The following is a 14,191-nucleotide window of genomic DNA, read 5'->3' as shown; positions in this document are numbered from 1 at the left end:
CTCAGTTCGTATGTAAAGAAATATAAATATACATAACAAATATGATAAGTTTTGAACATTGTTGAAGGCCGTACGGTGATCTACAGTGGATATATCATTTGGTATCTACTAGGTACGTGCCTCATAGATAATAATCACACATCTTTTTTTATTTCATAAGGAACATTCAGTCACTTATACCCTATAAATGGAAATTTCATTCTCAATTTTCTACAGTTACTACATTTAACTACATTTTAAAAATCAATATTAATCGGCTATAGCAAACCATTCACGAATACTCACCGTAGACCGTTATACTAAGATCTTCCTTAAAAAGCAGTACAACACCAGCTCCTAATGTTAAAACGACATTTTCTTGTACCACAATATTAGAAATTACAACATATGGACTGCTTCCCTTTGTTAGGGTGACATTTGCACTTACAATTCCACCAATATCGCCATTAGAACTCAAAAATGTTGCCTCTTTGTTTTGAATGTCTGAATAGTTTTTGGATCCTAGATATGGCCTGAAGGTGATTTTAAACAATGTGTTATCATAGTTATTATCATATATTCTTTTTTCAATAACATTAACATCATTTGTACCCCAGTAGTTTTGAGACGCATTAACTACTCTTCCAGTGTAACTATGTGTGTCACTTTCGACTTTTAAATTGTATGCAGAATCTTTGTTTTCAAAGAAACTTTGATATATATTAATATACGGGGAAGTAAATGATATCACGATATCTCGGTTGTTTTCAAATATATTCTGGACCAAGTTGATGGTTGAATTTCCAGAACGAGGCTGTAATAGTTTAACAATTCCATTTGCAGTATTATTAGAGAATACATTATGAGATATTGTTAAAGAATCAAAATCAAAATCTGCTATGGAATGCTTTATACATTCACCGTTTCCAACGAAATAATTGTTCTCTATCACTATTACATTCAATTGACCATGTGTTTCAATTGCTGTCGAATCTATATTTTCAAATCTATTGTTAGTAAGGTTCAATCCAATAACAAAATCTTGTGTCTTGTCTTTTTTGTCACAGAATGATATGAGAAAACCTTTATCACTATTGTCGAATGTATTCATTAGTCCTGCTAAATCTACTGATCTTGCTTTGCAACTGAAAATTGTTTTGCCACCATTTTCCACAGAAAACGAGGATGAGATCATCTTACTATGTATCCTACTTGAGCAAGTATTTATTTCAAACAGGTTTTCGCTAGCTGTTGCGAAAACTGAGTTTTTTACGTTTAAATGAATATCAGTCAAATTTTTTGTGGAGGCTGACTCGCTCAAACTAAATAATTTTCCTGTTGAACTATACAATTCACTATTATCAAAGTTGATATATAACGTTTCCGTTTTGTTTATTTCGACATTAACTGCAATGTTCTTTGTATTAATAATGCTATCATTAAGATATAATTCCAGATTTCCATGAAAATCTATTGCCTTTATAAATCCTTCCATCTCACCAATTGTGACGTTAATAACGTCAATTTTGGACGCTCCTTTGTGGACATACAAGCCAATATCACCGTCTTTCATGTCTATGTTGGTCAACGTGAATTCTAGATATAATGAAAACATGTGTTTAAAATTAGTCTTTTCGGTGTTAGTTGAAATATTGTAGTGTGTGTGTGACAAAGTGATTCAAATTAATCAAAAAGAGTTTAATATAGTTTGAAATTAGGAACACACATGATTCAGTTATATCGTAATTTAACTGACATTACATCATTTGATGTGATCTGCATATCAACACAGGCACAATTATCTACAGTAGTTTTCATTCAAGGAATAACCTTATTGTAATTGAACGGTTGCCACGTTTGTCAATTTAATATTATCATATCGATGCGAATTGGAGCTATTTGCGGTTTTTTAATCTCGATAAAGGGCAAAAAGTCTTCGATAACAATATTTTTTATTCTATTTGTATGCATAACAAAACAAAACTACATTAGAGCTTGAAAAAATGCATACATTTCAATACAGAACAAAATTTCACGAAACCTGGTGAATGATTTTGCGCAAAGCTGTCAGAGCTAAACATGACGTCATACAAATAAAAAAATAAAACTTTAACTTTTAACAATACTTCCCCGATTCAAATTTGAACAATATTAAAACAAAAAGTCGTTTTCTGGAATGAAATGCTAGTGACTAATCCAGGATTTTCATTGTAATTCATTAGAGGAAAAACGTTATTCAAGTACTTTCGCTGGTTAGTTTTGTATTTAATTACTAATTAGTTTTTCAAACCTTCGTTAAAAAGATGCATCCCGTTCCATTGCTGCTTCATATTTTGTGCTTGCAAAATCGTTCGATTTCCGGTTTCACCTAGGTGAAGATTTCCTACAAAAATGAAAATTATTTTAAAAACACTATCGTTAAAGGACATGCTCCGGAACTTTTCTACCTCAGGCATAGATTACCTTAGCTGTATTTGGCAAAACGTTTAGGAATTTTGGTTCTCAATGCTCTTCAACTTCGTACTTTATTTGGCCTTTTTAACTTTTTTGGATTCGAGCGTCACTGATGAGTCTTTTGTAGACGAAACGCGCGTCCGGCGTATATACTAAATTTAGTCCTGGTATCTATGATGAGTTTATTTAAATACTGTTGTAAACTTTTAAAATTATTACGTAACAAATCATTTAGACTACATCTAGAAATGGACAATGAGGGTAGATTGAAAACAAAACTTTACGATAAAAGAGATGATAACAGCTTCAAAATTGTGAACTTGCTATTTCTATGCAGCAACATTCCAGCAACGCCTGCATACGGAGTATATCTCTCTCAGTTGTTAACCATTCGTTTGATGTGTATGAGCATTTGATTTTGCCATTTGCAATTGATTAGGGACTTTCTGTTTTGAATTTTCCTCGGAGTTCAGTAATTTTGTGATTGATACGATATTCAAGGGCTTGTATTTCCTATCAGGATATACTTTATAGAGGATTGCTGCTCATAAAAAAGCTATTAAACCTAGAATTTAAGTGGTGGAGTTGGATTTATCCTTGCGTAACAACACGACAGATGCCAAAGGTAGTACAGGAATTGCTTACCCTTCCAGAGCACCTGCGATCAAACCCATTTTTTTGGTTGGGTGCGTGCTGCTATGACTTTAGATTTCTATGTTGTGTTTTTTGTGCTGCTATTCGTCTGTTTTTCTTTTTCGTTTTTAGCAATGGCGGCGTCAGTTTATTTTTGATTTATTAGTTTGAATGTCCCTTTGGTATTGTTTGCCTCTCTTTAAGAGGTGATTCATTTAATTCATTTGTATTTGACAACCGTTTTGCTTGTGTCGAGCGTATCATAACTTTCTTCCAGAAACACCATATACTAAAATAAGAAGTTGTTTGCTCACTGCAATGCAATTTTACGTGTAAAAAGTTAATATATCGGAGAGGGGCATTTATATATACTATCTTGTCTGTGTAGAAAAAACCTCCAATAACTTATATAATTAATGAATGACTTATGACATAGTTTTTATAGTACACTAATGCATAACCTTAATGATATTAATGATTGAATTAGAAATATGTTTTAGTAAATCGACCTTGGGTTTTCAAAATCCTTTACGTATCTATGGTGTTTTACAAAAAAAAAAGATGTATATTTTAATAAAATCTGAAATTTTATAATTCTTTTTAGTATATTTTGATTGGTCTTATGTTTTTAATTTTCATTATTTGGTTCCAGCATAACACTTCGTGCACATTTTTCTCCGAATTCATTATATCAAATTGGATTAAAAAATACGAACAACAATCCTAAAATTGAGAATGGAAATGGGGAATGTGCCAAAGAGACAACAACCCGACCATAGAAAAAAACAACAGCAGAAGGTCACCAACAGGTCTTCAATGTAGCGAAAAATTCCCGCACCCGGAGGCGTCCTTCAGCTGGCCCCTAAACAAATATATACTAGTTCGGTGATAATGAACGCCATACTAATTTCCAAATTGTACACAAGAAACTAAAATTAAGATAATACAAGACTAACAATGGCCAGAGGCTCCTGACTTGGGACAGGCGCAAAAATGCGGCGGGGTTAAACATGCTTGTGAGATCTCAACCCTCCCCCTATACCTCTAGCCAATGTAGAAAAGTAAACGCATAACAATACGCACATTAAAATACAGTTCAGGAGAAGTCCGAGTCTGATGTCAGAAGATGTAACCAAAGAAAATAAACAAAATGACAATAATACATAAATAACAACAGACTACTAGCAGTTAACTGACATGCCAGCTCCAGACTTCAATTAAACTGACTGAAAGATTATGATTTCATCATATGAACATCAGGCACAATCCTTCCCGTTAGGGGTTTAGTATCATACCATCATAACATATATGAGAAGAACATAACCCATGTCATGCCAACAACTGGGTTTTGAATAAATGTGTTTAGTTCCGATGCAAAGACCCTATAAGTGAATCAATATTAACGCCAAAATGTGCAATCTTTAATGACCTGACAACAGTATCGTAACGATATCCCTTCTTAATAAGTCTATTCAAAGGTTTTGTTAGTTTTTGAGGTGAATACTGACACCTTTGTGCTTTATAAAGAATATTTCCATAAAAAATTGGATGTGAAATACCTGAAAGAATATTTCCATAAAAAATTGGATGTGAAATACCTGAACGTATAAGAAGTCTGCATGTTGAGCTATATTTACGAATGATGTCCTTATACCGATGATAACATTTAGTAAATGTTTTGACTAGTTTGTGATATCGAAAACCCTGGTGTAATAATTTTTCAGTAATACATAAATTTCTCTCGTTAAAATCTAAAACATTGTTACATACACGAGCGAATCGTACAAGTTGAGATATATAAACACCGTAAGATGGTGACAAGGGAACGTCACCAACTAAAAATGGATAATTAACGATAGGAAAAGAAAAATCATCTCTTTTATCATAAATTTTAGTATTCAGCTTTCCGTTAGTGATATAGATATCAAGATCGAGGAAAGGGCAGGGGTCATTGTTAGTATTAGCTTTATTTAAAGTAAGTTCAACAGGATAAATTTCTTTAATATACATACTGAAGTCGTCATTATTGAGAGCCAAAATATCATCCAAATATCTAAAAGTATTATTAAATTTGTTTATCAGATGTTGTATCGATGGGTCTTTGCTTATTTTTGTCATAAATTGTAACTCATAGCAATACAAAAACAGTTCCGCAATAAGTGGTGCACAGTTAGTCCCCATTGGAGATCCGATAATCTGACGATATAGGGAATCCCCAAAGCGAACAAAAATGTTATCTAGTAAAAATTCAAGGGCATATATAGTATCAAAGCATGTCCAATTGACATAGTTTTTTTTGTTTATTGCTACTAAAAAATGACCTAAAAGAGTTTGAACATATATATTCACATTCTGATTTTTTGAATGCCCATTTAATTAGGTGTGTGAATTTTTTCTTAATGAGAATGTGAGGCAATGTGGTATACAGGGTAGAAAAATCAAAACTTTGAACAGATTCAAAATCACCAATATAAGCATGCAATTTATCAAGTACTTCCAACGAGTTCTTGACACTCCAAAAGTAATTAATTCCACTATTTTCGAAGGCCTTATTTGAACAATGTATTATCAGGTTTTTAATGGTACCAAGTGTGCTGGTAAGAAGAATAGACAATTTAGTAGTGGAACAATGGCTTGAAGACGAAATAAATCTATATTTGTAAGTAGTCCATTACTTACCTATTACAATTATGCCTCTATTGGCGGTGAAATTAAATGTTATACCAAATAAATGTACGTCTGCTGAATAATCAATGATGACTGTGCGATTAACAATAACAGTATCCGACTCAAACGTAGGCAGATTACTGGATGATTTTATAACTCCACCTATTACATATGTATTAAAATATGTATCAAACGTAATCTTGAAATCATCAACTGTTGGAATATGTTGCGCAGACGTCATCGATGGATCAAGGAACACGTAATCTGTAATAACCCGCGCTTTCGAAGAGTTGAGAAAAACATCACAAATGCACGCTTTCACTAACGATATATTGTCTGTTCCCCAATAGTTGTAATCTGCACTGATCGACTTAATCTTGCTATACTTTTCGCCGACACTTACCATACAATACGTCACTGCATTGTTGATGAAACTGTTATTGTTAAGCTGATGAGATAACCCGTCAACAAGGTCTACCATAATATATACCGAACAATTTGAAATTATGTTCTCCACAAATTTTAATCTTGTGTTTGAAATATAGATGACGGACATTTTTTCCCCATAAATATTTTCAAAGATGTTATTCTTCATATTTACTTGTACTGACGAATCTGAGTCAGAGTTTATTTCGAAACCACCGTGCAAATCGTAAAAAGTATTATCAATGATTTCAAACATTCCTATTAGACGGTTAGCACCGATGGAGACTGCATATCTTTCATTATATGAATGTTTTTCAATCGTATTATTTGCCAATACGAAATTCATTATAACAGGTTTATCATCATGATTGGTCAAAGAAAGCACTATCTGAAATCGTTTGTTATGTGTAAAATGATTATGGCGTAGACTATTGTTTAAATTAAGATCACAATACCAACATCTGTATTTGTATTCTACACCATTGTACCCATTTTCTTCAAAATCAGAATATGATATATCAAAGATTGCTGTTGGCTCATAATAACTGCTAAATAAATACAAGCCGTTTTCTCCATTCCTAGAAAAACAGGAATTTTGTATCACAAGAGAAAGTAAAAGTTTTGTATATGAAATAGATGAAAGGAGACCACTTTCAGAATTGTCATTTAATTTAGAATTATAAAGGTGTAACACTGTGTCCGTGGACGATGCATCATTCCAATTTGCAATTACCAAACCGTGCTTGTTGTTGAAACTGAATCCCGCATGATCTATGTAAATATGAGGCCTTTGCACACTGCCGTGTAAACGGATGCCGTATGTGTTATGAACACTTCTTGTATGCAATATCGTAAATGTAGAAACAGATATTTCGTGTTCACTTGTGGCGTTACTTGTGGTTCCTCCAGATAGCTGTATTCCTGTATTGCAAGAATATATGTTACTGTGACCTAAATGTATTCCAATACTGTCACCTTGGATACCAATGTTTGCCTGTCGGACGACAGCATACCACAAACTAATGTTGCCTTAAAAATAAGAAAAACAATTTGTCGTTTTTTTAACTTGGTGCTACCACTATAAGATGTAGTGTGTATCGCATTCAACCATTGCGTTAATGAAATCATACGAAATAGAAGAATATAAAATGAAATAGAAGAATATAAAATGAAATGGAACAGATTCAAAAAACATTATTTCCGAAATCTATTTTCCGAATCTTTCTTTTACATTATTGAAAAAAACATTATGTACTTATTTGTGCGCCCGACGCGCTTTTCAAGGCCAACATTAAAAATATCTTGATATGGTTTTCTATATTGAATTTGTACAAAACTCAACAGGTAAGGCTCAAGTCAAGAAAAGTGGGGTATTCCCTGTATTCTAATTCAGTGTACACCACAGTTTTCTGGTGTTAAAAAAACAGTATACAGGGACCTTCTTTTTTTCCCTATTCATTTAATTTAATGAAATCTACAAAAGCGCACTTTCTACTTGTGATACTAATGCCTATTGATAGCAAGTGTTTTTTTAAGTTAAAAAATCAAGCTTATTTCAAGTCTAATTTGATGCATAACTCACAACAAAACAATTCCTTTGGTCACCAATTCATACCTTGATCATCAATTATGAGATGAAAAAGATACATGTATGTTAATCACTTGGGAATTAAAATTCAATAAATAAAAATTTTCAATAGAAGTGAATATAATTCAGTTATGTTCAGTTACACCTGGATCATGCAGCTTGGTCAATTGATTCCCAAACAAAGATTTGTATGTTTTTTCGAGTTCTAGAAGAAACAAGGCTTCCCTTTATATTCATGTTTTGTATTTCCTAAAATACTTTTAATAAGTATTTACGAATTCTACTGATGCAGGTAAAACGTTAACACGTGTCCTTTTGTAATTTTCATGCCATAAATTGAAAAAGGAAATCCCATTTAAACTGGGTTTTTTAACACCAGAAAACAGGGACGTTCCCTGAAAGCAGGGAATACATGTATCCCACATTTCCTGACTTGTGCCCAACCTGTTCAAAGAAAAAGTAGATAGATTTTAAAGCACGAGTCAGACCATTTTTACTCAAAGTCTTTTTTAAAAGATTTTATCCTTAAAACAGGAACAGAGGTTAGGCACAAAGCAAATCAAGATGCACTCAGCGGATTGAAAGATGCTTCATTTTTTTTATTATTTTTTTTTAAAAAGATCACCCTTGCAAACAAACAAATCGTGTGGGAAAGCATTTTGTTTGTTTTCCTTGATTCCGAATCATGTAGACGCTTCAATGCAAAAATACCTTGATTTAAAACGCTCGTTGACTACAGAATCGGAAAGGTATCCCCAAAACCCAACGATCGTTGACTTCAGCATCGGAAAGATATCACCAATAACCAACATAGCAAAAAAACAAAATAGTGGACAAGAATGGCCAATAAAATTTTTCGGGTAGCGGTGATTTTACCGGGTCGGTCGTGTGAGGGGAAACAAACAATATTTTATTTTTGGCCAAAGATTATCTTCACCAAGAACCCAAACATATAAACATTTGACTGCTAAGGATATTCATGTATAAACAATAAGAGTGGTATGCATAAGTTTAACTTTAAACTTTCAAAAATTTGTTGGCTAATAAGAGAGTAGTAAAGGTGATATTTGATTTAAATAAATTACCTCCAGGTTGATGGGAAATACCTTTCCATTGTTCTTTCTTTGATGTAACAGGAAAAGAGGATGTAAAAATGGTTTCAACAGCTTCTATTCCATTCACTTTTAGTGTTCCTTTTGAATAGAAGTGGTATTACATATGTGAATTACTCATTATTTTAGATGCGTATAAAAAAGAAGATGTGGTATGATTGTCGATGAGACAACTCTCCACAAGAAACCAAAATGACACAGATATTAACAACTATAGGTCACCGTACGGTCTTCAACAATGAGAAAAGCCCATACCGCATAGTCAGCTATAAAAGGCCCCGAAACGCGTAATTTATTTCAGCAGGTTCTGATTACCCTTCCGGAGAACATAGGATCATCGTTTTGGGGATTTGTTTTGTCATGTTGTTGTCATTGTTTTTTTTTCAACTTCGAGTCTAAATGTTCTTTTTGATGTCTTTTACCACAAAAAAAAACATTTTGGATAGGGGATGGCGAAATTTAGCGAAAAACTTTCATAAAATATAGAACATTTCGGTTTAAAGAATAAGATAATAAGATATTCAGTACTGACAGACCAACGCTCTATCAAATATTTACAAAGTGCTGACGGGAAAAAAGATTGATTAAAATACGTCGCATAGTTAGGACGATTAATAATGGCCACATAAATCCTGTAGGATGCCATTAAATGCAAATGCGATATTATTTCACTGTTCTTCGAAATATGATGCACTTTATTCTAATACTTGAAATTTAATTGAACAAATTAGAATCACAACTTACTGCCTAGTTCACACGTGTATTTCATTCGAATTGAATTCAAATCGTAATCGCGTCCACACACTCTTCCTTTTAGTTTGAATTGATTTGAATTGGCTAATTCGCATTAACCCATTCGCATTATAAATCCGTTTTAGTTGATACGAATTAAAAGTTTAACGTCGTTCGGACAGGAAAGCAAATTTGACGGGCATTGCAATTCGAATTAGAATTTACGTTTGGACGTAAAACGTTTTGCATGCGAATTAAACTTATTCGAATTAGTTCATGCGAATTGAATTCGAATTACTAGTACGTGTGAACGCAGCACTAAAGTAATTTTCGAGCGACAGTCATAGTCTCGTCAGACAACATATTCAACAAATTATCATTTCTGATGACTTCCTTTTATATTGATACGGATTACATGTGTGTCGAGTTTTGTGATTGGATAACAACACAGAGATGTCAGCATCTATTCAGGAAATGTCTTGTAAATACGACGCTTTTTCCACCCAATTGGTACCGCAACAACGACGTCTAAAGCCATATAGAACACTAAAAGAACGTCAGAAGCTGACAGAATAAAAATAATGACGTGTTTCCTTCAATAATTATATTTTTCATTTAAAATCACGCGATTTACACATCAAATACTTAATTAATGTCTTAAAAGAGTATCGAAAGATACCAGAAGAGGAACAGTCAAACTCATCAATCGAAAATAAACTGACAACGCCATGTGTTGTTATTACAAATCAACCGTTTGTTTTCAGATTTATGTTTTAATGACAAAAACCACAGTTTTTCTTTCATATTGAGCTACATGTAAGCATGCATGATTGAAGCAAAATTTAGACATACATGCTGAATAGTCTGCTGTTGTTTTGTCAATATTACTTATACGTCAAGCAATTGCAAGGCACAGATAATCAGTTTGAAGGACATCTCCAAAAGGTTTCGGAAAACGTCACATGTTTTGGAAACAAATACAGTAGTTTCTCTTTATTTATTTTTCAAGCCTATAGAGACATACGTTTTGCACATTGAACAACTATGAACTGTACATAGCCATGATGACTATCTAAAATGATGACAGGATGATATACAAATCTATCTTTCCACGTTTCTCAAAAAGGGAATCGGAAACACCAACAAAATGAACGTAATTGAGTAATAAAGTAATTGTATAAATACCATAAACGTCAATGCCAGCGTCTGATGACGTGAAGATGACAGACACTCCTGCCTGTATCGTCAATGTAGCCAACGGTCTAATACTAATATGTCGATCTATTATAACTGGACTTTGACTAGGAATCCAAACTGTGTCATACTGCAACAGAGAGGTAAAAAATAAATACATAGGATATGAGGACAAAATAAAAATAAGCCTCCGGGTAAAAATAATATTTTCCTAAAAATAATTCGTTTTAATTTTTGCAAATTGCTTGAAAGCAAAAGGATTAATACGCTCAAATTGAGCACAAACAACTGATAACAGGCCTCGACTGGACAAGCCAAACCATTCATGTGACCATGCTATGACATCCAGTTAAAAATAATAACCTGCCTTCCTAGTCTGTTTACTAAGGGTAGACCTGGGGGAGAGAAAACGGACATTCATTTAAATGTGGCCTGACATCGCTTGAAATTGGACTCGAATTATCAAACTTCAATGTAATAATACAGCTTATGGTTAGTTTATAATAATCAGCGGTTGTTAAGTTGGATGTGTCTGTGGTCTTTTGCCACTCAAATTGATCCCATTTGTGCCTTTGCTTAAGTGCACAATGGACCCTGCATGAGATTACTGTGTATTTTAGCTCCGCCTTACATTAACTTAGGAGTAACATTGTGGTGCAATTGGCAAAATCCTATCGAGCCTGCTTCCATTATCTTCCTGCCTTTTTAATAACTCTAAAGTTTTAGGCGAAATAATCAGTTTACGCGTATTCTACAAACCCTGTCAAATCATGTGCAAATTAGTAAACAAATCCATAAAAAGTACTAATTTTACTGCAAAAATGAGTTTTTCAACAACCACTGTCTCTTCAGTGATGCTCGAAGACAAAATAGTTGTAAATCCAAAACGTTGTAAAACGTTGAAGAGATTATCAAACTTTAAAGGATCTTAAACATACCAAAATCAGACAAATGAATGAGAACTTTTTATGAGAAATATCTTCCATAATTTAAAAAATTATTTTCATGCAATTACCAAAGTTCTAGCCACTGGACCTTTGGTACCCTCGAGACTTAAAGTTCAGAAACTGAGGTAGCGACTCAATGATAGTAATAACTAGCCAATGTAGAAAATTAAACGCATAACAATACGCACATTAAAATTCAGTTCAAGAGAAGTCCGAGTCCGATGTCAGAAGATGTAACAAAAGAAAATAAATAAAATGACAATAATACATAAATAACAACAACAGACTACTAGCAGTTAACTGACATGCCACAGACCTCAATTAAACTGATTGAAACATTATGTCTTCATCATATGAATATCAGGCACAATCACTCCCATTAGGGGTTTAGTATCATACTATCATAAAATGTATGAGAAGAACATAACCCGTGTCATACCAACAACTGGTTTTTTTTTAAATAAATGTGTTTAGTTCCGATGCAAAGACTCTATAAGTGAATCAATATTGAAGCCAAAATATGCATTCTTTAATGACCTGACAACAGTATCGTAACTATATCCCTTCTTAATAAGTCTGTTTAAAGGTTTTGTAAGCTTTTGAGGTGAATACTGACATTTTTGTGCTTTGTAAAGAATATTATCATAAAAGATTGGATGTGAAATACCTAAACGTATAAGATGTCTGCATGTTGAGTTATATTTACGAATTATTTTCTTATACCGGTGATAAAATTTAGTAAATGTTTTGACCAGTGTGTGATATCAAAAACCCTGGTGTAATAATTTTTCAGTAATACATAAATTCCTCTCTCTAAAATCTAATACGTTGTTACATACTAGAGCGAATCGTACAAGTTGAGATATATAAACACCATAAGATGGTGACAAAAGAACGTCACCATCTAAAAATGGATAATTAACGATAGGAAATGAAAAATCATCTCTTTTATCATAAATTTTTGTATTAAGCTTCCCGTTAATGATATATATCAAGATCGAGGAAAGGGCACTGGTTATTGTTAGTATTAGCTTTATTTATAGTAAGTTCAACAGGATAAATTTCTTTAGTATACATACTGAAGTCGTCATTATTGAGAGCCAATATATCATCCAAGTATCTAAAAGTATTGTTTAATATCAGTGAAAATACACCTACTTCATGTAATTGCAGTAATTCCGAATATATTTATGGACCCATTTCCCATGTTATAACAGGAGATCTTAACATCGTTCAAGACCGAGAGTTAAAATCATTCCTCAGTAAAGGACCTAAATATCGTCCCCCGTCAATTATTAATTGGAATCAGTGTCGTAATATCATCCACGACTCACTCCATACTTACTGTATGAAATGGATAAAACGGGAAAAAGCTGACAAAAAATCTTTGGACTCTTTTTTTAATTCAGTAATGAAGATAGTTGATATACGTATTCAACATTTTAAAGAACATTTTACTATAAACAATAACCACAATAAACCTATTCCTCGTATCAAACATAGACTAAAAGAACTAGCCAAGGAATTTGTTTTTGTCCCGGCAGATAAAGCTGCTAATAATATTATTATTGTTTGACGTAAATTTTACATTGAGGTTCTGAAAAAGGAAATCACCAATTCACCAACATTCCAACTGACTCCATTTTCAGAAAACGAAATCTGTAACAAACATAAACTTTTAACCACCGCTTTACAAGCAGAGCCAAATACAATGAAAGTCCCAACTATGTATTGGCTTCCGAAGCTACACAAAACCCCTTACAAATATAGATTTATTTCGTCTTCAAGCCATTATTCAACTACTAAATTGTCTATTCTTCTTACCAGCACACTTGGTATAATTAAAAAGCTGATAATAAATTGTTCAAATAAGGCCTTCGAAAATAGTGGAATAAATTACTTTTGGAGTGTCAAGAACTCGTTGGAAGTACTTGATAAATTGCATGCTTATATTGGTGATTTTGAATCTGTTCAAAGTTTTGATTTTTCTACCCTGTATACCACATTGCCTCACATTCTCATTAAGAAAAAATTCACACACCTAATTAAATGGGCATTCAAAAAATCAGAATGTGAATATATATGTTCTAACTCTTTTAGGTCATTTTTTAGTAGCAATAAACAAAAAAACTATGTTAATTGGACATGCTTTGATACTATATATGCCCTTGAATTTTTACTAGATAACATTTTTGTTCGCTTTGGAGATTCCGTATATCGTCAGATAATCGGAATTCCAATGGGGACTAACTATGCACCACTTATTGCGGACCTGTTTTTGTATTGTTATGAGTTACAATTTATGACAAAAATAAGCAAAGACCCATCGAAACAACATCTGATAAACAAATTTAATAATACTATTAGATATTTGGATGATATTTTGGCTCTCAATAATGACGACTTCAGTATGTATATTAATGAAATTTATCCTGTTGAACTTACTTTAAATAAAGCTA

General features: G+C 32.9%; 1 protein-coding gene across 1 annotated transcript in view; it reads right to left on the bottom strand.

Moving 5' to 3' along the window:
* Nucleotides 1–14,191, bottom strand: part of LOC139527098 (uncharacterized) — a 33,254-nt gene that overhangs the window by 6,734 nt on the left and 12,329 nt on the right. The window contains exons 6-10 of the mRNA XM_071322368.1: nt 10,777–10,915; nt 8,833–8,940; nt 5,746–7,188; nt 2,270–2,362; nt 286–1,575 (exon numbers count right to left, since the gene is read on the bottom strand). Coding sequence (XP_071178469.1) covers nt 286–1,575; nt 2,270–2,362; nt 5,746–7,188; nt 8,833–8,940; nt 10,777–10,915 — 3,073 coding nt within the window. The remainder of the gene's footprint in view (nt 1–285; nt 1,576–2,269; nt 2,363–5,745; nt 7,189–8,832; nt 8,941–10,776; nt 10,916–14,191) is intronic.

The sequence above is a fragment of the Mytilus edulis genome, chromosome 6 (genome assembly GCF_963676685.1).
Source record: "Mytilus edulis chromosome 6, xbMytEdul2.2, whole genome shotgun sequence".
In the NCBI taxonomy this organism is placed as follows: Eukaryota; Metazoa; Mollusca; class Bivalvia; order Mytilida; family Mytilidae; genus Mytilus; species Mytilus edulis.
This window is presented reverse-complemented; position numbering and strand designations above follow the sequence as displayed.